Source organism: Elgaria multicarinata, chromosome 11, assembly GCF_023053635.1.
Source record: "Elgaria multicarinata webbii isolate HBS135686 ecotype San Diego chromosome 11, rElgMul1.1.pri, whole genome shotgun sequence".
In the NCBI taxonomy this organism is placed as follows: Eukaryota; Metazoa; Chordata; class Lepidosauria; order Squamata; family Anguidae; genus Elgaria; species Elgaria multicarinata.
Genome location: NC_086181.1, coordinates 37,530,891 through 37,553,272, shown reverse-complemented (window position 1 = coordinate 37,553,272; position 22,382 = coordinate 37,530,891). Strand labels below are relative to the sequence as shown.

The window sequence follows — 22,382 nt, the reverse complement described above, 5'->3', positions numbered from 1 at the left end:
CTGCCCTGGACGGGGTTACACTCTCCCTAAAGGATTGGGTCCGAAGTTTGGGGGTGCTCTTGGATCCAGAACTGTCACTTGAGGCACAGGTGAACTCAGTAGCAAAGAGCACCTTTTATCAGCTTAGGTTGATATAGCAACTACGCCCTTATCTGGACAGAGATAGCCTAGCTAGTTATCCATGCTCTGATAACCTCTCGTTTGGATTACTGCAATGCGTTATACGTGGGGCTGCCTTTGAAAACGGTCCGGAAGCTTCAGCTGGTACAAAACAGGGCAGCCCATTTACTAATAGGGACTGGCCAGCGAGATCACATTACGCCAGTCCTTTTACAACTTCATTGGCTGCCAGTCCAGGTCCGGGCCCAATTCAAAGTGCTGGTATTGATATTTAAAGCCCTAAACGGTTTGGGGCCAGGTTATTTGAAGGAACGCCTCCTCCCATATGTACCTGCCCAGACCTTAAAATCATCTACAGGGGCCTTTCTCCGTGAGCCCCTGCCAAAGGAAGTGATGCAGGTGGCTACTAGGAGGAGGGCTTTCTCCGCTGTGGCACCCCGGTTGTGGAATGAGCTCCCCAGAGAGGTCCGCCTGGCGCCTACACTGTACTCTTTTCGTCGCCAACTGAAGACCTTTTTATTTTCTGAGTATTTTAACACTTAATTTTAACTTAAATTTAAACTTTACTGTTTTAACTCTGTATTCTAATTTTATATCAATTTTGCTGCGTGGCTTTTATTCTGGTTGTGCTTTTTATATTGTATTGTGTATTTGTGCTTTTAACCTGTTGGTTGTCTTACTATGGTTTTAATTTTTGTGAACCGCCCAGAGAGCTTCGGCTATTGGGCGGTATAGAAATGTAATAAATAAATAAATAAAGTACCTGAAATCCTTACATATTCTTCTTCTGTTAACCCCTGCATCCACACACACACACACACTCCTGTGTCAGAATTTGGACTGTAAATTCCTCAAGGCACCACACTTTGGGCCTTGCTAGACCAGGCGTTAGCATGGTGTGAGGCCCGGTTTCCCTCCTGTGCATCCAGATGACGCACAGGGGAATCCGGGGTCAGGCCGCACTAAAACCTGCCGTAAGCCGGCATAAGCGAATTCGCTTATGCTGCGGAACGTCTAGCAGGGTCCGTGGCTTTTTGCGGCTGCTCACTTACTCGCGAGTAGCTGGGAAAAGCCATGGACTGGGCACAGCGCTCATACAAGCGCTGTGCCCATTGGGCCGGGGGGATCCCAGGGGGGGAAAGAGAGGGGCGGGGGGGAAGGCCGGACCCGGCAGGAGAGAGGGGGAGAAGGCCAGGCATCGGGGACGGGGCGAGGGAAGGAGAGCAGGCATCGGGGGCGAGGGAAGGAGAGCCAGGGACAGGGCATCGGGGATGGTGGTGGGGAGAAGGCCGGGCATCGGGGATGGTGCGGGGGGAGAAGGCTGGGCATCGGCCATCGGGAATGGGGGGAGGACAGGTGAGCGAAGGGGGAGGGGATCATCGGGCATTGGGGGAATCAGGGGCAGGGGGAGCGGGGGGCTTTATTGTTTTTTAAAAAAGCATTTACCTTCTCCGGTGGCTCCCTGGCGCACATGGTCCCTTTAAAAAAAAAATGGCCGACGCTACGGGGCTTCCTGTTGCCCCGTCGCGTCGTGCGTCTGGAAGCCGGCGACAGCGCGCACTAGCTCTAGCGCACCGTCGCCCCTCCTCCCTGCCGGCTTATCCGGCAGGTCTAGCAAGGCCCTTTGTACACTGTGCACACCCATGAAGCTGTCTTAAAATAAAATAAATAAAATAAAATGGCATATGCCAAGGGCATGAGCTTATGGTCAGTGGGCCAAATGCGGTCCTCCAGGCCTTTCAGTCCAGACCTCTGGTCTTTCCCCAGGCCATGACCCCTCACCAGCTCCACTCAGAAGATATTCCCATCATACCTTGCTTCAGCATCTTCCTAAAGCTGAACTGTCACAAATGGTCTCTTTCAATGGACCCTTCTTCTGATCCAAATTCTTATATTGTTAAGGAGAAACGGGAGCAGCTCTCCCGAGGCAGTATTGCATCTAGCTTACCTGAATACAGGACTGTGACCTCCAATACGAGCCTTGGACCAGGCCAACGGAGAAGGCACAGCGAGGTAATCCATCCCTTCTTTTCGGGTCGTACCAAGTCCAAAGCCTCCTGTGATGCCACTGCTCCCATCCTCTCCATTACAGCTCCCCTCCTCCTTCCGGGTAAGGGCCACCGTCTGTTCAGTTGATGTCTTCCGGGCTTTCTGGGGAATGCTTTCCACCAGCCGAGCTCCCGTACAATTGAAGGGAGCTGCATCACTGCTTGCTTCCACAGACTCCCCCAGGGTGTCCTCGCCGAGGCTGCCCCTCCGGGACAGACACGGGGATGCCGAGGAGTGTGTTTCAGAGCTAGAATAGCGGCGCTTGCCGCAAGGGGAAGCTGGCCGGGGCCCCAGAAGCATCCAGCCATCCTCTGTGCTCCGGCTTGGCGAGTAGCTGGCGCCATAGGCCGGCCACGACTCATCGGCGGGGGACCATGGCTTGGGAGAGCCTCTTGGCGAACCCAAGGGGGAGCTGAGGGCAAAACGAGCTGCTGCCTCATTCAGCTCGTGCTCCACATCGTCCCCAGCGGGAGCCTCATCATCCGAAAAGAAGCTCCACGGGGAAACGCTGCCACTGCTGGCAGGACTCGGCGTGAAGAACCCGGAAGACGGAGCCATCTCGCGGTAGTTCCCAAAGGCCTCCAGGAGGAGATAGTCACGAGGCGACGAGTCCCAATCATCTTCCTCGCCCCGTCGGCTCGGCGAAATTGTCGTGATCTGGATGCTTGGGCATTCCAGCACCCGGGAACTCCCTAGACGTACGCGTCGAGCCGGCTGACTCTCAAAGGTGTCGCCATCCAAGTCGGCTGGGCGGGGAGGGGGAGAATGCATGCCAGCACGGCCCCCACCGAGATGCAGCGGACATGGGATGCTCAGAGGAGAAGCATAAGGAGGAGGGTCCCCAAGAGCGAGCGAACAATAGACAGGGAGGTTGTCTGTGTCCAGGTCTGTAACATAAAACATAAAATGAGAACCACCATGCTGGATTAAGTCAAAACTTTATCTGGCCCAGCAGTCCAAGAACAGGTGGCCAGGTGACCCGGGAATCTCTCAAGATTGGCATGCTGGGGATAGCCAGATACAGCTGTTGTTGGCCCCCAGGATCTGGCAATTAAGAAGGTACACTGCTCATGAATGGAGAGGTTCTATTCTTTGCAATTCTGGCCGATAGATATGGTACCCAGGAATTTGATGAATGCTTCTTTTTTTTTTTTTTGCTTCTTTTTAAGCTCATCTGTGCTCATGGCCACATCTTATAGCAAAGAATGTCACAAGCTGATCATGCATAGTATTATTGTCCCCCCACCAACTAATTGATAATAGTAATAATACGTTCATTATATTTTTAATCCACCCAATATTCTTGGTAGACATAATTTTATTAATAAGCATTTCTGTAGAACATACAAACATAGCACACACAAATGTTCAAACCGCTGCACGTATCTTACCTTGTAATAATCCTTGCAATCCTGTGAAGGACAGCATTCTTAACTCTAATTTGAGGTTGCTGAATGTACTGGTCAAATATTAAACACTGCATAAAGCCATAATGCTGCTGATGCTTGAAGAATCGGCTTGCTGCCTCCATACCACAACTGCCTTTAAAATGGGGTTTTGTTTTGTAATAGCTACTGTTACTTTGCTTTATTTATATTATAGTTCTCCCACACACATTTTTTTAAAAAAACCTGAAGGCTGACCCTGCTGTTTCGGGATAAAAGCCAAAGAGAAAAACTATTCAATGAACCATTCAAGTTCACAGAAACCTTACCTAGCACAGTTACTATAGTAATTCATTTTAAAAAAAGTTAATTCCATTTTTTCAGAGTAAGTTTACTAATTAGCATAAGTAATCAATATCTCTGGAAATTAGGGCTGCTGCGCAACCTAATTTCAAAGGTGATTTCAAATGGTTCCTGTTTCTGGAATACGCTGACTCTAAGAGCTTCTCTAAACGAGCAATTTATTGAACACTTGTGATTAGCCACTCATGGAAGTTTGCAGGTCCATAACATGATGTTTTCAACATTCAGGACATCTCCCAGCAATCTTGCTTTTTAAAAGTTCAGAAATAATGTGGCATTCAATGTTAGTGTTGCACTATAATTCCACTACTAGATGGTGCTGTTTCATTAAACAAAATGGGTGCATTCAGACGACACTTTAGACCACAGAGTGGAAATAGTCCATTCTATGGATGGCTATTTCCAGGGCGCCCTTGGGCAACACGGAAGCGCTGCTCCATGGAGTGGACTATTTCCACTCCGTTGAGTTGTCATCCCTCTCCCCACTCTCGGCCTTCTCCAATGAATGGCGGTGCTGGTTACTGCTTACCTTACTGGGGCGCCGCCATTCCATGGGGAGGAGCAGAGGAGGAAGGAGAGCCACACCACACGAAGAAGCGACGAGCCCGTTGCCAAGTGATGGCCGTGGCAGAGGATAAATTCTAGCACTTGGCAAGAGGAGAGATGTATCCGTCAGCGCTTCTTTCTCTGGCGATGGCGCATGTTTCACGGTGGCTATCACCGGAGAAAAAAATGCCAACGGGGCCATCTCTCCTCTTAACAGGAGCTGGGATTCATCCGCCACTACAGCTGCCATTCTGGCAATGGGTGTACTGCCTCCCCTGTCATAGGAGGCGCTATGCCCGCTGGGTCTTACTGCACCCAGCGCGGAGGGACAGGCGATGGGGGTGCTCCGGGCGCCGATGCGTCCTTTGGTGGCAGAAGCCTCTTGATTTTTCTTATGTGTAGAGAAGTTCTAAAATGGGGAGCGTAAAACAAGCTAGACTGAGATATATATGTTTGATTTGTAATGTATTGTGCATTCAATGAATGTATTCTCTTTTCAGAGTCACCAAAAAATACGGCAAAGGAAAATGGATGGTCTCTGTTTGAAATGAGCACTTAATGCAGGAATGGGGGAAAACCTCTGATCCACAGTCATTCCCCATCCAACCCACCACTTCTTCCCTGGACTCTGCCCACCACCACCCCGCCCCATCAGGAGAAAGCTCTCAACACCTATCAGCAGCTGATTGGAGATCTTTTCCCTGTAGGGAAGAAGTAGCAAGGTCTGGGGGGAAAGCTGCTGAGTCATTCACCCTTGCTTACTCCTGAGGCTCATCCTGCTTACTTGTGAGTACATATGCAGACTATCTGAAAACGCTGCTGAGTGTTTTAGTCCTGCTTACTTCTGAGCAGCTTGTCCTTATTACTTTTGAGTAGGCTTCATATGGATAGTAACCATATTTTGGGCCGGCCTGCCCACTCTACCTTTGGCACGTACGCACACACACATATACACACACACACTGCATGAGTATACACAGTGCATGAGCAAAGCCAGGAGCTGAGAAAAATTGCCAGCAGTCAGGAGGGTGGGAGAGGTAAATTGTGCTTCCTTCCCCTCTCCACAGCTAGCAGTAGCTGACTCTTGTTATGCCAAAAATGTGGCCTGATCAATCAATTCAAGAGTGAGCGACAACAATCAAGGCCAACGACCCAAACAGAGGTGTGGGAAGGAGATTTTTAGATTACACAGAAAGAACGTTGGAAGGATCCAACTTTGTGCTCACGGCATTTTTATTTTTATTTTTAAAAAAATGTAACGAAGCTAAGAACTGAGCCCTGTCAGACGGGCCTAAATCATTGGTTAGAAAAACCACCCGCAACACATCCAAAAAAAAAGTCAAATAAAGGAGAGATTCGTTTTCCATAGAACAAATATTTGGATCAACATATTTAGAAGGCAGTGGGGAAGAAAGATTAAACTTGATTTGTTCTATTGTTCTTTCCTTCTTCCTCCATGTCCTACAACCAGCCCTGAAACCTGTTTCTAATTTTAAGCGTGTTTTTTTTTTCATGCCCCCTACCCACCTCTGGTCATCATCTGTTCTCTCACCAGGGAGTAAGCCCTGGCGGCTAAACAGCTGCCACTTTTCCACATCGCGACTCACCATCCCAGCTGCGCCTACCACGCCAGACATCCCCCTCCCCCTAAACCAGTCATTGTAGCCTCCCCAAACCCAGCGCTATGTTGCCGCCGTTCAGCGCGAATGAGCAGCAACCTTTCTGGTGCTCATCGAAGGCATCGCTGCAGGAAAGCATGTGCGATATGCCCAGTGTTTGCGTGGGAGGGAATGATAGGAAATTATCAATGCTGGAAAGCAGGACGGGGCATGTTGGTTGCAGGCTAGAAACCAAAATAAGTCACTAGTTTTATGCCCATATTACAGCTGGAAGGACTGAGAGACAAACTGAGTTTGTGGCTGAATTGAACCCAAGGCTGGAAAAAGTGCAGAAAATAGGCAACTAAAATGATCAAGCCTGGAGCATCTCTCCTATGAGGCAAGGTTACAACAGCTGGGATTGTTTAGCTTGTGGGGGGGTGACGAAGGAGGCTAAGGGGAGACATGATAGAGGTGTACAAAATGAGGCATGGTGTGGAGAATGTGGATATAGAGACATTTTCTCCTTCTCCCATAATGCTAGAACCCAGTGGGGTCATCCCATGAAGCTGGTTGCTGGGAGATTCTAGACAAATAAAAGGAAGGACTTCTTCACACAGTGTATAGTTAAATTATGGAATTCGCTACCCCAAGATGTGGAGATGGCCACCAATTTGGATGGCTTTCAAAGGGGGGTGGATAAATTCCTGGAAGAAGAGGCTATCAATGGCTACTAGTCCTGACGGCTAAGTGCCACCTCCAGTATCACAGGCAGAAAGCTTCTGTACAGCAGATGCTGGGGAACATGGGTAGGACGGTGCTGTTGTACCAGTGTCCTACTTGTGGGTCCCTGGTCGAAAGCTGGTTGATCACTGTGTGAACAGGATGCTGGATTAGACAGACCCTTGGTCTAATCCTGCAAGGGTCTTCTTATGTTCCTGGCTTGCAGCTCTGCCCCTTCACCTCTACGCTAAATACAAGCCGGGGCTTGTGCTCAGATTTTGGTAGCCATTCCAGAAAAATGTGGGATCCACAATCCCTGGTGAGCTATTGTGGGCGCCCTTCTCTAATCTGGCGACCTCCAGTTTGTTGGACTATACCTTCCATTATCCACAGTGTTGCACCAGGTTCAGAGAGGCCCAGATTCAGATCGCCATTCAGCCACGGAGCTCACTGTCTGACCTTCTGCTGCTAGCTACTCCCTCTTTCTCAGAGTTGACAGTTTTTCCAAGGATAATGGATGGATGGATGTGTGTGTGGGACGGACTTTCTATGTAGCCCTAAGCACCTGAGGCAGCATAGAAGTGTTAAGGAATAAATAAAGACATCCCAAACCAAGGTGTGATTTTTCACCCCACAACACAATTTTCTTGATAAACTTGTCACTTCTACTCGAGGTAATTTGGGATGAAATTTGTTTCCCCACTGGCAATACATCATCATCATCAACAACACTTTTCTCTTAAAAAAGACCCAAGGTATCTTACAAAAATGTTATTCAAAACATACCAATGAAAAAGCTACAACTTTTTCAAGAAAATACCAAAACATAAGGTAACTAAAACACCAGAACCATAAGCAAAACAACTCATACATAAAAAACCCACAAACGCCTGGAATTAGAGAAAAGTATTAACCTGATGCTGAAAAGAATACAACGCTGGCACCAGGCAAGCCTCACCGGGGAAAATGTTCCAGTCAGAAGTTGAGGAGGAGGAGGGGTCACTACTGAAAAGGCCCTCTCTCTTGTCAATCTTTTGACTTCACTCACCACCCCAGAGTTGGGTTGTTCCAGCCTATCTGGCAAGGCGAAAAGCTGGCAATTATATCTCCCGGCCAAGACTGGAGAGATGCCCCACAACAAACCCACCTTAGCTAGGTAGAACCTCCAGGTTTAGAAGGAGTCTACCTCTAAAGACCAGAGGATGGCTACAAGCTAGGTCAGAGCTATTGGGGGAAGGAGAACTGGGATGGCAGGAGATCACATACTCCGCATGCAGAAGCCACCCCGCTTCTTTCCCTGGCATCTTCGAGAGAGAGAAAAAAAAGAGGCTTGGGTAGCAGGTGTTGAGGAAAACCTCTGCACAAGACCCTGCAGAGACAACGCGAATCAGAGTTGATAAAACTGCATTAGATGCCCTAAGAGGAAACTGTCTTGCAATGTCTTGTTAGGACACTGTTGCGTAACTAAATGGAACCTCCATGTCCAGAGGCAGTGTATCTTGGAATGGCAGGTGTTTGGGACAAATAAAGCAGGCTGTTGTAGTCATGCCCTGCTTGCAAGCTTTCCAGAAGAATCAGACTGACCACCATCGGAAACAGGATACTAAGACCAGACAGACCTATGTTCTCGTGTCTTTTGCTCTACAGGAGTGAGGAATGTGCAGCAGACCAGATGTTGTTGAACCGCAACTCCCATATTCCTGGATCATCAGCCGTGCCAGCTCGGGCTGATGGGCGTTGGAACTCCACAACATCCAGGGGGTCCACGAGTTCCTCCTCCCATGCTCCAAAGCCTAGTACAGGAAGCAGGATGGCCACTGTCTTGCCACTGAGCTAGGAGTGGGAAGGGGGGAAGACCGAAGACTCCCCTCGCCTTTGAGACAAATAATTTTGGAAAGTTTGGCAAAGAAAAGGGGCTTTAAAAACTTCCCCTGATTTTGACCCAATCCTCTCTAGGCCTCCACCCTGTTTTGTGGGCCAGAGACAAACCCAGGATTGGGATGGGGATGGGGGGGGGAGTGTGCTGGAGAGGAGGGGGGAGACTGTCAGGGAGGGGCTGCCATCTGAACCCAATTAAAGGGCCATTTCCCAAAGCCCCAGGCTCCACTGGCAGGGACCCCCGTTGCCGAGGAAACAGGGCCTAAGCCAAAAGACGAAAAGGAAAATTGCACTGTTGCAGGCAACTAGTTGAAACCGTATGCTGAGAGGCAGGCCTGCGCACCCACCCCACCGCCTTTTCCGACTTGCTGCCATTTCTCTCCCCCCAGTCCCCCCAACCCGCAAGCTCCCCTCCACCCAGGATTTGAAGGTCCTGGACTGAAGCCAGTCTAGAGGGGCTGAATTCTGTGGGATCCCGAGGCCCTCTCAGTCCCCATCTGGATTTCATTTGAACCAGACGCCGCCTGCCCAGAGACGGTTTGACCTTTCTCGTTGGAAAAAAACCCAGTTTCCTACCTCCGCCTCAGGGGCTGGCTCGCACGGGGCTGCCAACTTCCTCACAGCAGTGCCCTCAGCCAGGGTGTGGATATTTGGGGGCTGCAAGTTTACATCCAGCTGAACCCCCTCCCCGCTCAAAACCAGAAGGGGCTACAGGGCCAGGAATGTTCCCACAAGAGTTCCTGAGACAGGGATGGAGGGTGGCGGAGATGCGGGTGGGGGTTGAATTACAAACTTGATTTGAAACAAAATGCCAGAGAAAGGGGAAGTATTCTCTCCCCCCACCCCCTCTCCCATTCTCATTTTTCAAATATGCATGTGGAAATCCATGTCACGCAACCCACATTTTTCCATTTTGGGATTCAAAGCTTGGATTTCCAAATGTGATATTTTGAGTTTTAAGTTCTTCTTCTGACGTGACCACTTCAAGCATGTGAGAGAGTGGGTTTTGGCCAAGAAATGCTCACATCCCCATAAATGTGTTAAAACTGCTGCAATGCCCTATAGTCTGTTGCAGCAAAACACCACGACCCCTCTGCAAGATATTCTGGAGTGAATTTTCATTGGGAGGGGGTGTGAGAGGGGGGAGGTTTGGCTTTCGAATAGAGAGAGAAAATGTCAGAGACTGCCCACAAGAGACAGATTCATGACATTTTAAAAAAGAAGAAGAAAAAAAGCTGTGGAAATTCAACAATTTGTCCGATTCCTGTTGAGGATCATAGAAATGTTTGTGATTTTGGTGCTAGTCCCTCAGAAATTAACGTCTGTTGTGGTATGTGGCCACTGCAAGCAAGAGAATATTTAGATACCTTTGGCGTCAGCCAAGTAGTTCCTAAATATCAGAAATGGATTTTAATTTCACTTGTGTTATTTGTGGGTATGAGTAAATAACTGTGATTTTCTATGAGAGAAACCAATTGAAAGGGTTGCAGAAACTGGATTTATAACAATCTATGTCAAACTTCTTGGGTATTTTACATCATCTGTGACCACATACACTCTCCCTAAAACACAGTTCTGTCCACCATCTACCACCATTAATACTGTGCCATATATTGCCCAAACAGGCCAGGGATTTGGGTGTGGAGGGTAAGAGTGAGTCTCATCACCGCCAAAATAGATGAAGAGAACTTTACAACAACCCTATAGGGTAGGCAACCATTAAACACACTTTAGCCCAGGCTAAGAGATCACGGGTCCCTTCAAAGTGATCTGCCAATGAATTCATATTTGAATCCAAAACTTTCGAGTTCATAGCCTCCTAGCCTCCACGCATAAACTCTATGTAACACCACATTTTTTTCATATATTCTATAAGAGGGTAAGTAGTTTATCAGTTTGGGGAGGGGTGACTCAAGGCTACAAAAAAAAAAAAAAAACACCCTTCAACACAGAGTTCTGTGCAATCCAGAAGTTGGCAAACATAATTTGTCCTTAAATGCGTAGGATGCACATGAAACTGCAGTCCAATCCGGTCTTTTACGCTTGCACAAACACACTTTCCTTGACAGCATGGGAAGAAACGCAACACCCGTCTTTAAAAAAAAGGATCGCGAAGATTGTTAACTTATTGGCGTAGGCTATATGATTTAGGATTTTAATTTCTCACTCTCCGGCAGTCGCAGGCGCATATGATCAGACCATCTCTGCTCGTAAAAAAATAAAAGGAGGAAACAACTTCCAAGGCGTATCAGACCCGCCCCCCAAACACATTTTCCCCTTTCTATTGCCCTCAATAGATCTTAACATAGCTCCCCTTTGCAACCAAGGACAAGGTAGCCCCCCCCATAGTAAACAGCAGGCCCCCCATCTCACCTTCCAGGGGGACCCCCATAACTGGTGGGTCTTTTTCTTCTTCTCCAAAGATCAGCTTGAATTCTAAATCCTCATCTTCACAGTTTGCTGCACCCATCTTTTTTAGTTTGTGTGTGCTGGGGATGGACAGAGCCTAATAAGGTGGCCTCCCCACCCCGCAAAAATATATAGAACTGGGGGGCCCGGAAGAGAAGAAGGGGGGGAGATGCTCCCCCCGTTTCACTCAATCCCTCTTTCCGTGCCGTCTACCTTTTTTTCTCCCTTTAATATTTAAGCAATTAAAAGGGGGGAGAAACTTTTCCCAAACAAACTTTTCCCTCTCCTCCAACTCCCCCCTCCCACTCCCCTTCTCGCTTCTGATTGGCTCTTGGGATATATATTTTTTTAAAAAAAGAACAGCAACCCCAAACCCATGCCCCCATATGTCAGATTAAGCCACACCCACCGGGCGGCGTGGGGAGGGGGGGAGAATGTGAACTGGGCTGTTCTCTAAGCCCCGCTCCCCGCCAGGAAGAAGAAATCTCGACCACCCCCTTCTCGTCCTTCCAGATGGTACAGCCTACCTGGAGCCTATGGGGAGGCGGCCCACGGAGGCCCGCCCTCCTCCGGCTGCTTTTTATGGGAGGTTGGACACGCCCAGGCAGGCACTTAAAGGCAGAGGGACGCGTTGTAGTCAATGAGAGCTAAACTACTATTAGCCGTGATTATAGCGTATAGTTTGCATGCCTCCGCCTAAGGCAGGGAGGGGTAATGGAGCCCGACCACATTCCCCTGCTTCCCATATCGGCGCACAAAAGAAATGGGTCCCGGCTCCTGCCTGTGCAAACTCCGCATCGGAAGCAGTAGACTGGGATGTGTGTTTGCTTGTTCCCTGTGCAAACTCTGTATCAGAAACGGCAGACTGGGATGATTCCCCCCCCCCCGTGCAGATTGGGTGATTTCCACCCCCAACCCCCTGTGCAAACTCCGCATCAGACGCAGTAGACTGGATTGATCCCCCCCTTTTGCAAACTCCACATCTGACGCAGTAGACTGGGTTGATTCCCACCCTTTTTCAAACTACATCAGAAGCAGTAGACTGGGGTTACTGTAGAACAGCCTTCCTGGCACTGGTGCCACCTTGCAGACCTGTTCGACAGTCTGCAACTCAGTCTCTCTCAGCCGTTGGCCACAGCACCATGTACATTGATGGTGCTATATAAAAAAAATAAACATTAATAATAGCAGATAAAGATTGAAGTTGTAGTCTTAACATAGCTAGAGGGCACCTAGTCGGGGAAGGCTGATCCAGGGGATATCTTCTCCATCTTAATTCAGAAGACAGGTTCCAGTAGTTAATTTGCAAAAAAGAGAGAGAGAGAGAGAAATCGAGAGCATTGCTACATTAAGGGAAATTGCATTGTTTATCCATGGCTTTTATGCTTCCTGGTTTTTTGGTGCAATTGTTACAGGTTTCATTACATGGGAGGAGAGGGGCAAGAAGAGGGGTGAATAGAATACTTCCCCTCAATTGAATTCTATTGAGACAGCACTGCCTAGTGGTGAAAGATCCTGCTGTTTCCTGGCTATTACCATTTTAAAAGTGGTCCATTTTATCCTGGGAGTTCCAGAGCATTCTGCGGGAGACATCCTGGTTGTTGACGATGTCATGAAATCAACTTGAAAATTTCCAGGAGTGGACTATCATAAGCAAGCAATAAATCACTCATTTAGAGGAGCCCCTAGAAGCTGCTTTTAAATTCATTCTGTTTTAAACCTCCCCTTCACCCAAGGGATTCAAGCAGCTGTTTCCCCACTCCATCCTCATAACAACCCTGCGAGGTAGATTAGTGTGAGAGACAGTGGCTGGGCCAAGGGCACCCACACAGAGTGCTTCATGTCCCAGTGTGGGATTTGAACCCTGGTCTCCCTGGTCCTGGTCCTGGTCCATCTTCCCCAAACCTGGTGCCCTCTGGCTGTGTTGGACTATAGCTCCCATCATTTCTAGTCAGCATGTCTAATGACCATGCTGGCTGGAAGACAATGGGAGCTGTAGTCCAACACAGCTGGAGTGTATCAGGTTGGCAAAAGCTGTCCCAGTTCAATATTCTGCTCAACCAACCCCTCAAATGTAGACATGTGAGTTTTGAATGTGGCACTCTGCATATGTTCAGAGAAACTCTTCTGGAGTGAGGATTAACATTGACCAGGAAAAAACAAACAAACAGTTTTTTGTATGTGTACTTACTTGCTTTGAGACTACTTGCTGTGACAAGTTTCTTTAAAGTCAGCTTTGGCCCAGATCCACCAAAACTCTGTGCCCTGCTGAAAGTGCTCGGCTCAAGTCCCGGCCTGGAACCACAGCCCACTTTGGGTCTTACTCAGGTCACAGAATTGGTTTTATTTAAAGAGTTGGCAACTCTGCTTTGAGCCCCCACTAACAGTGGAACCAGCAGGCATTTACAACTTACATTTTATTATGATGATAATAAGTGTAGGAGGTGCTTTACAGAATATAGTAGGGAAAGCTTTCAGTTTAAAATTCAACACAAGGTAAACAGCAAAGGTAGGGGAGGATAGAGGATTGATGGGTAATCAGGAAACTAATATATGATCTTTTTCTCCCTGTTACATTTTCTTAGGTTTGGTAACAGACATAGCTGTAGTAAGGTATGAAATGAGGGAGGGGAATAAAAAATCTTGCAGAAGAGGGTGTTGATTCTGCTAAGTGCTCTGAGTGATGGATAAATTCTGGAGTAATGCATCCAGGTCCATTTTCTTGTGGATGAGAGAAAGTACTGGGATGGGCAGGTTTTCTTTGTAATTAATATTGCTTTTATTTACAAATCACCAAGCCGAACTTATAGGAAGCAATAGACAGCTATAGGAGGCAGCAATATTTATTTATTACATTTCTATATAACACAATAGCCAAAGCTCTCTGGGCGATTCACAAAAATTATAACAAAACATAAATATCTTGAATGAAATTCTCGAGCAGGAATACTGCCTAGACCACCACACCACCCACCCGCATAATGCATCTAGCCCAGGTTGACTCACAGCTGCCATCTCTCACAGCTGCCTATCTGTAGTTTCAAAGGCTATATAAAAGGTTTCACTGCCCCACCCACTCGCACAGATCTGTGTCACATTCCAAAGGCAGAGGAGCAGGACTTCCAGGCTATTAAGAAAAGCATCCCCAGTTATTAAAGGCTATTGACATCCTTTTGTCAAGTCCTGAACCACCCATTAGTGTGTGGGATGGAATCAACCCAGTCAAAACAGCAAAATTCGTAACTGATCATGGGACACCTTACAAACTTTGGGCTTCAAACACCAATGTTTACACTACTGGGTTTTTTGAGGGGAGGAGCATGGAGTTCCATGAGCTACACTAGAGAAATTTGCCCTTGTTGTGGGAAGCAGTTCAATGACAACAGACTGCATTATAGAACCTTGACCCTGTGACTGTTGGTGGACACTACTGCAGTAAGAATTTCCCTGGACACTGCACCATTTGTCAAAGAAGCCCTGCCAGGAGTTTAGGAGCAGTCTGTGGTAAAACAGGGTTCAAAATGCACTCTGCACGTGCCTAGAGGTGGATTATTATTATTATTATTATTATTATTATTATTATTATTAATAATAATAATAATAATAATAATAATAATAATAATAAACATGACATGAACCTACCTGTACACTGCGCTCAACATCTAGGGTCCTCCTCCGAGTGCCTACACCGAGGGAAGCTCAGAGGATGGCAACAAGGGAGAGGGGTTTTTCGGTGGTGGCCCCCCGACTGTGGAATGATCTCCCCGATGAGGCTCGCCTGGCCCCAACATTGTTATCTTTCAGGCGCCAGGTCAAGACTTTCCTCTTCTCCCAGGCATTTAAAGGCATTTAATGTTAAGTTTGTTTTTTAATGGACCCCAGAATTGTTGTTTTAAATGGATGCTGCTGTTTTTATACTATTGTTTTGTAAAAACTCTGATGGTTTTTAAATTTGTATATTTTTAATGTTTACTGTTTTTAGCTTTTGTGAACCGCCCAGAGAGCTTCAGCTGTGGGGCGGTATATAAATGTAATAAAATAAATAAAATAAAATAAATTATCTCTCTTTTCTCACTCATTGTGGTTTTTTATTGGCTGACGTGACGGGCTTTCCCAAGTCATGCTGTCTTTTACTGATTCAGGAATTTCATGACTATCAAGCATGTTTTAAGTATGCTGGTGTGGATGTATTTTGGTAGGCTCAGTTTATAATGATGTGATGCCAGTGACTGCTGCGACTAACAGAATAATTGTAACTTTTTCCTGTTGCCATAGTTCTTTAGCTTCCATGGTCAGTGGTGTATATTCTTCTCTGTTTTCCTCTTCCTTTTCTACGACATATTTGTCATTAAGTATTGCTATGTCAATGAGCAGGGCCGGTGCCAGAGTATTTTGCGCCCTAGGCAAGGTGAGCTACTTTCAAACCGCCCCCCCCCCCCCAAAAAAAAAAGTCAACTTTGATTTTTAAGAACATGTTTCCTGGAAAAAAATAAGAAGCACAAAACTTGAAACTGCTAAATTTATTTTAAAGTGCAAGAAATACGTCATGCCAATTATAGCAAATGAATTGGAAAGGAATGTCTATGGGTCTAAAATGCATTATTTAATAGGAATATCACCTCCAAATCATCCCCCCCACAACTCACACACACACTCAGCATCACTCATTCCAAACAAATGCACGCATGAACACATGCATTCACTCAAAGACCCCATGCACCCATACATTCTTTCTCTCTCTTCCAGGCACGTTCCAGAAGTCCGAACGTGGAGCCACCCTACCCCCACCCCAGCGTCCCTGGCTTTGCTTCGGCCGGGCGGGTGCGAGGCGCCATCTCGCCCGCCCAGGCCCAGCTGAATCCTCGGGCCAGCTCACAGCCAACGCGTGTGAGTGCTACGCTGCGCCCGACGCCCCTCTTAGCTTGGGGCTCTAGGTGGCCGCCTAAGTGGCCTCTATGGTAGCACCAGTCCTGTCAATGAGGTAAGAGTGGTTTTCTTTTTTGTCTATCGCTTTAAGCTACCTGCAGGATCAGATGCAGTTTGCCTATTTACACCAGTTGTCAGGGAACACAAGTGGGAGGATGCTGTTACACTCATGTCCTGGAGGATGGCTTCATGGCGCCAGATGGCTGCTGCACCACCGCTAAACCCCATGCTTTTGCTGCTGTGGCATAGCAGCGGCTAATCTTGATGGCAGGAGGCAGCACGGGCTTTCTGATGGCCATTCAGCTTGCTGCCCCTGCCCCTGCCTGGCTTCATCGGTTGCCATCTGCCTGAAACGTCCCCAAGCGATGCGGGAACGAGGTTAGATGGCGGAAGAGCCACAGTGACCTCACTCCAGTGTAAAAAGTCAGGGTGAGTCCCCGACTTTTTATCTGCACAGCTTTGTTGATTTGCCCCACATCGGCGGCTGCGTCATATAATCAACGCAGCGCCGATTCGGAGCCACTGTGGGGCAAAGGCGACGTTTAGACAGTCCCCTGCTTATGGGTTTCCCAAGGGCAGCTGGTTGTCCACTGTGTGAACAGAACGCTGGACTAGAGAGACCTTGATCAGATCAAGCATGGTAGCTCTTCTTACATTCCTATATTACATTCACGCCCGCCCACCCCAACCCTGCTCTCCCAGCCTCTATTCAAAGACCCATGGGGCTGCTCACAGTTCCTACCCATGGCGTCTCACTACATTTCCCCAGCAGTCCAAACTCCAAGAGGTTAACATTCTCCCGTTTCTCATTTCCATGACCCACGAGGGAGCGTGACGCATGGGGCCTTTGCAAAACAGAGCCGTGTCCCCAGCCAGAGCATGCGTTCTTCTCCCCCCCGCCCCCTTTTCATTAACTTAATCAAAACCATCCATCTTTTAGCATGCAGACTTAGGGAGGCTGAAGCACTGCGCTGCAAGGGTGGGCCCAGATTGAAATCTTTTCCTCGGAGCTCCTCGGAGCAGGACTTTCAGAACTTCACTGAGCCACCCCCAAAGTTGGTTTGTTTGTTTTTAATTCCCCCCTTCCATCTTTCAGGGCCCAACCAATCGAGCCCTTCCAGCCCTCCCTGACGTCTGTTTCCGAGTCCAACATCTGTCTGTCTTCTCCATAAAATCTCCCGTCTCCACCAGCCAGCCATGGAAACGGCTTCTCGGTTAGATTCCCCCCTCCCTTTTTCCTTTCCTACTTTTTTTTTTTTTACACGCCAGGCAATCCCTGGGCTTCCACCACATGCTTTGCTGACAGCTAGAAAGAAAGAAAAGCTGTTCTAAATATCTTTGGAGGAAAGAGCAGCGTCCAGCTTTGAAAGGGGTCCCCCTACGGATACATAATCCGGAGACATTATGAGCCTCCCTTAAATCCCTCATTCCTGTCTCCAACCCTTTTCCTTCCATTGAGCCAGGAAGAAAAGTACGAACTGTCCCTTCTTCTTCTTCTAATATCCAAATTGGTGTAACTCCCTATTTTATTTTATTTTACTTCCCCGGGGTCCATCCCTGTAACATTTCCTCAGTTGAACTTTCTGTCTCGCTGTGAGTAGCAGGCAAATCCACAAAATCGCTCCTCCATGTTTTGCCTTTCTTCGATTTGGAAAGTTTCTCAGTTCTTGTCCCTTCACTTGCGGAGGCATTCCACAGCACAGTCTGGCCACACACATCTAGTCATTTCTCATATATTTCTTCAAAACAGGTAAGGAACCATATGTGGTTGAACTCCAAGTCCCATCAGTCTCAGCCAGCATGATCTGGGCAATGGGAGTAGGAGTCCAACAATATCTGCAAGGCTGCAGGTTCTCTATCTCTGCTTTAAAATATAATTCGTATTCAGGGGGGAGGGAGAGTGTCTATACACTCTAATAATCTTGTAGCGGCTGCACACTGGCACTTTGTTGTTTAAATGGTGCAGCCACGAAATTGCAGCCACATCAGGATTCTCCTCCCAAACTGCGCGTTTTCAAAGTGCCGATTTATGGCGACTTTTACTTTTGCTCTGGGTTATCCAGTGGGCGTTGCAAAATTGGCTACTGGAAAGAGAGGCTGAGTCTTTTGTTGTTGATGATGGAAAGTGCAGGAACGCAGGGCAGGGGGTGAACTTTTATGGCCAGTTGGCTGCACTCCCTCCTGCCTCATCTACCTTTATTGGCATAGCCTCACAGTAGCGATGCTGCGAGCTTTTGAGCGACCTTCCAAGGCATCGACCTTCCATGTTGCGACCTTCCAAGGCATCGTCGTGTAGAAATCACCCCCACCACCATCTTTAAACATTGGAAGAGGACATTGGGGCCTTACTAGGGCTATTAGGAAGGGTGACCATATGGAAAGGAGGACAGGACTCCTGTATCTTTAACAGTTGTATTCCAAAGGGAATTTTAGCCAGTGTCATTTGTATGCATGCAGCACCAGGTGAAATCCCCTCTTCACCACAACAGTTAATGCTGCAAGAGCTATACTACAGTGACCAGATACAAAAGAGGGCAGGGCTCCTGCAGCTTTAACTGTTGTGAGGAAGAGGGAATTTCACCAGGTTCCCCATATATACAAAGGACACCTGCTGAAATTCCCTTTTCTATGCAACTGTTAAAGATACAGGAACCCTGTCCTCCTTTTCATATGGTCACCCTAGGCAGCACTCTCCAGACCATGTCCTCTCCTCCCCACCCACCCAGCACAGTTTTAATGTGTATCGCAGCACACTGGAAGGAATGGTTTTAAACCCTCTCAACCAGCAGCCACATTGGAGATCAAAACCAGGCCTTCTCAACTCCTTGGCTGATCACTGCCGCTCAGCTGAGGGGTGGAGAGGGCCCATTTTAATCTCAATCATTGCGCGCTGGGATGAGAGCTTTAAATCTCCCCACCCAGCATGCCATGATGGGGATGAAAAAGAGAGAGAGAGAGAGAGAGAGAGAGAGAGAGAGAGAGAGAGAGAAGAGTGGCCACTTCTGGCATTCCCCCCTGCCCCGAGGGATTTCCTGGCCTTCTAGTCCGTTTTACTTGTAGAGATAAAATGGCAAAATGCAAGCTGCATTCTACCCATATGAGGATACCTACATTCATATTCTGTCTCTTCCGTGATGAGTCCCCTCCGTCCCTTTGCAACAAAATTCCAGGCTCGGAGCCTGGTGAGAACATTGCTTCAGTACCACCTGTGCTCTGAATGTCAAGGCTGAGCAGCGGTGGAGCGAATCCTGCCAGCAATGGAGCAGAAGTTGGATCTGGAAGAACCTTTGCCAGTCTATGGGCCTCAAAGCGTTTGTACACTATGGAGAGAGGGGGAAACATTCCACACACGCACATATCATTCCCGTTTGGGGTAACGCAGCGGTTCCCAACTAGGGAAAAATGTTTATACAACCCTGATCATTTGCAACAAGAATGAGTTAATGTGTGCAACGTGGCCAGTATTTGAGAGCCAGTGTGGTGTAGTGGTTAAAGTGTTGGACTGGGAGTCAGGAGATCCGGGTTCTAGTCCCCTCGGTCATGGAAACCCACTAGGTGACTCTGGGTCAGTCACAGACTCTCAGCCCAGCCTACCTCACAGGGTTGTTGTTATGAGGATAAAATGGAGAGGAGGAGGGATTATGTACACTGCCTTGGGTTCCTTGGAGGGGGAAAAAAGGCAGGATATAAATAAAATAAATGAAATGAATAAATGAATGTAAATCTTGTCTAGGCTGCCCAGGTGTCCTCTTTCACAGAGAGCAGTCCTTCATTTTGCAGAGCTGGCAGAGAGCAGTCCTCTATTTGAAGGGGTCCTGAATTGGACAGGCTGCCCAGTCCAAGTTCAATTTAAAGCCAACAAAGAAAAGAAAAACCTTGGAGATGCCTATTACCACTTTATCAGTCTTCTCCACTATGGCGAGTTGTCTTGTACTTCTATTTAAGTAACAGTTATTCTTTCTAAATGTGCACCTACATATTTACATACGCAAATGCTATGTAAATCATCTCTTTTTGGGTGATGTGTTTCCTCTTTTTAGGGTGATGCTAAACGGTCTCACTAAACTTGTCCTTAAAAAAAAAAAATTCTCATCACAAAGTCCGTCAGCTTCACTGTGCGAAGCTGGAAGACAGTGTTCACATTTCAAATGCCCACAAGAAGGGCACGAAAGCAATAGCCCTACCCTGCTGTTTGCCCCAGCGACTGCTATTCAAAGCCATACTGCTTCTAAACATGGAGGTTTTACATTGCTACCACTGATAGACGTGACGTGCCACAGTTCAAACTCCAGAAAACAGGAAATCACGATGCTAGAAAGCGCTAACTCTGGGCATGTGTAGAATGCCTTTCTTCACACCCCGTCCCTCTATGATGGCTGGACAGGGTTTTTAAGTCAGAGGCCATTGATGTCCAGCGTAAACAGAACTGAGCCCATGGGGAGCTCTTTATTTTGCATCTGATGAAAGACACGCTGTCCTAGGGTGACCATATGAAAAGGAGGACAGGGCTCCTGTATCTTTAACAGTTGTATTGAAAAGGGAATTTCAGCAGGTGTTATTTGTGTATATGGAGAACCTGGTGAAATCCCCTCTTCATCACAACAGTTAAAGCTGCAGGAGCTATACTAGAGTGACCAGATTTAAAAGAGGGCAGGGCACCTGCAGCTTTAACTGTTGGGATGAAGAGGAAATTTCACCAGGTTCCCCATATATACAAATGACACCTGCTGAAATTCCCTTTTCAATACAACTGTTAAAGATACAGGAGCCCTGTCCTGTAGGTCACCCTACGCTGTCCATAAATGCTTATGCCAGAATAAATGTGTCAAGTCTTTAAGGTGCCACTAGATTCTTTTGTTGTTTCTAAATTTAAAACAACAACACTGAAGAGAAGGAATGAAGATAAAGACATGTAGGAGTGTGGAAACAAGGCAGTATGCTGTGTGTATATATATATTAAAAAATCACGTACATGCTTACTGCCCTCTGATGAAAGGAATGGTCTTTGTTGTTTTCATTTGGGGTAGATGTGTGAAATTTCCCCTTATTTTAGAAGAACATCAAACACAACTGCCAGGCCTTAAGTGAAAGGAGGGGGTGGAAATCGGGTGCCTGGGAATTACCAAAATTAAACTCCAAATACACACTGCCTGCAGGAATCTCAAATTGCTAGTTTCAATTTATTAGGGCAGGGGGAGCCCATAAAATAGGAGTGGGCACCCAGTGTCCCTCCAGAAGTTGTTCGAATATCAATACCCGTCACCCTGACCTTTCTCCATGCTGCTTGGGGCTGATGGGAGTTGGAGTCCACCCGCATCTGGAGAACCACAGCTTCTCCAAACTTGCTATAAATAAATAAACAACCAACCATGAAAACGGCCGGACTTCCTACCGTTTGCTACCCTCTAGCGAAAATTGAGGTGTATAGCTTGCTAACAATTTGCATTTTTATTTATTTATTTAGCGTTGCATTGTATTTCCCTAGGTCTCAGTGCCTACGCTTTTTCCTCCCTCTACACCGATGCATATATATATATGCCACCTTGGGGTAACACTTTGACCATCTCCGGAAGTGGACTGTAGTCCATAATTGCACCATAATTAATTTGTGAGTCTTTTAAGGTGCCACAAAATTCTTTGTTTTGCTTCGGCACGGCGACATTTGATTTTTGTGCCCTCCTTCCTCAACAGCCAGGCAGTTCTTCTCTTTCTGTGTGTGTGTCCGTCCGTCCTTTTAAGGTTAGAAAAAAAAAGTCCCTACAACTCCCAGCACACCCCAGGCTGGCTGGGAGTTGTGAGTCTTTTTTCCCCTGTGTAAACATGCCTGGAGTCGCGCCCTTAGAGGCCTGCCCTTCTCTCGAAAGATCCGTCCCTCGCCACCCTCTACTTCTGCCGATGGTCTCCCTGTCCTGCGTGCCGTTTGGGGCTGGCGGAAAGGTCGGCGCTCACCTCTGAACATCACACATAGAGAGATGATGGGAACAGGTCCTGGAGTTCAGTCGCGTTAACAGAACTGCGGCAAGCAGCCAGCCGGCTGAAGCGTTGCCTGGCGTGACAGAGGGTTGCAAATACGAGCTCAGGGCGGTGCAGATCAAAGCGACGTGAAAGGGGGCACAGCTGCAGGGGCCGGTTAAAAAGTTGGCAACCTGCAGTTCAAGATCTGGTTTAAAGCCCCACCCCAACATCTCCACCCACCCACTTCGTAGCCCCCTTGCTTTATCGCCATAGGGACAGATATCCTCCTTGCGTGGGTGAGTGGGTGGGGAGGCGTGGGGGGAAAACCCCACCACCACGCTTGTCTTTAACCGCTTCCTCTTTTTTTCTGAGTTATTTTCTCTTCTCTCTACCCCCCCCCCCTCTGTTCCGATTGGCTCCGTCGCCCCTT

The 22,382-nt window shown here is 47.6% G+C and overlaps 1 protein-coding gene across 1 annotated transcript in view; it reads right to left on the bottom strand.

Moving 5' to 3' along the window:
• Positions 1-11,133, bottom strand: part of NFATC4 (nuclear factor of activated T cells 4) — a 29,227-nt gene extending 18,094 nt beyond the window's left edge. The window contains exons 1-2 of the mRNA XM_063137938.1: positions 11,036-11,133; positions 2,069-3,056 (exon numbers count right to left, since the gene is read on the bottom strand). Of these exons, the coding sequence (XP_062994008.1) occupies positions 2,069-3,056; positions 11,036-11,132 (1,085 nt within the window). The 5' untranslated portion in view covers position 11,133. The remainder of the gene's footprint in view (positions 1-2,068; positions 3,057-11,035) is intronic.
• Between the last annotated feature and the right edge of the window lie 11,249 nt (positions 11,134-22,382).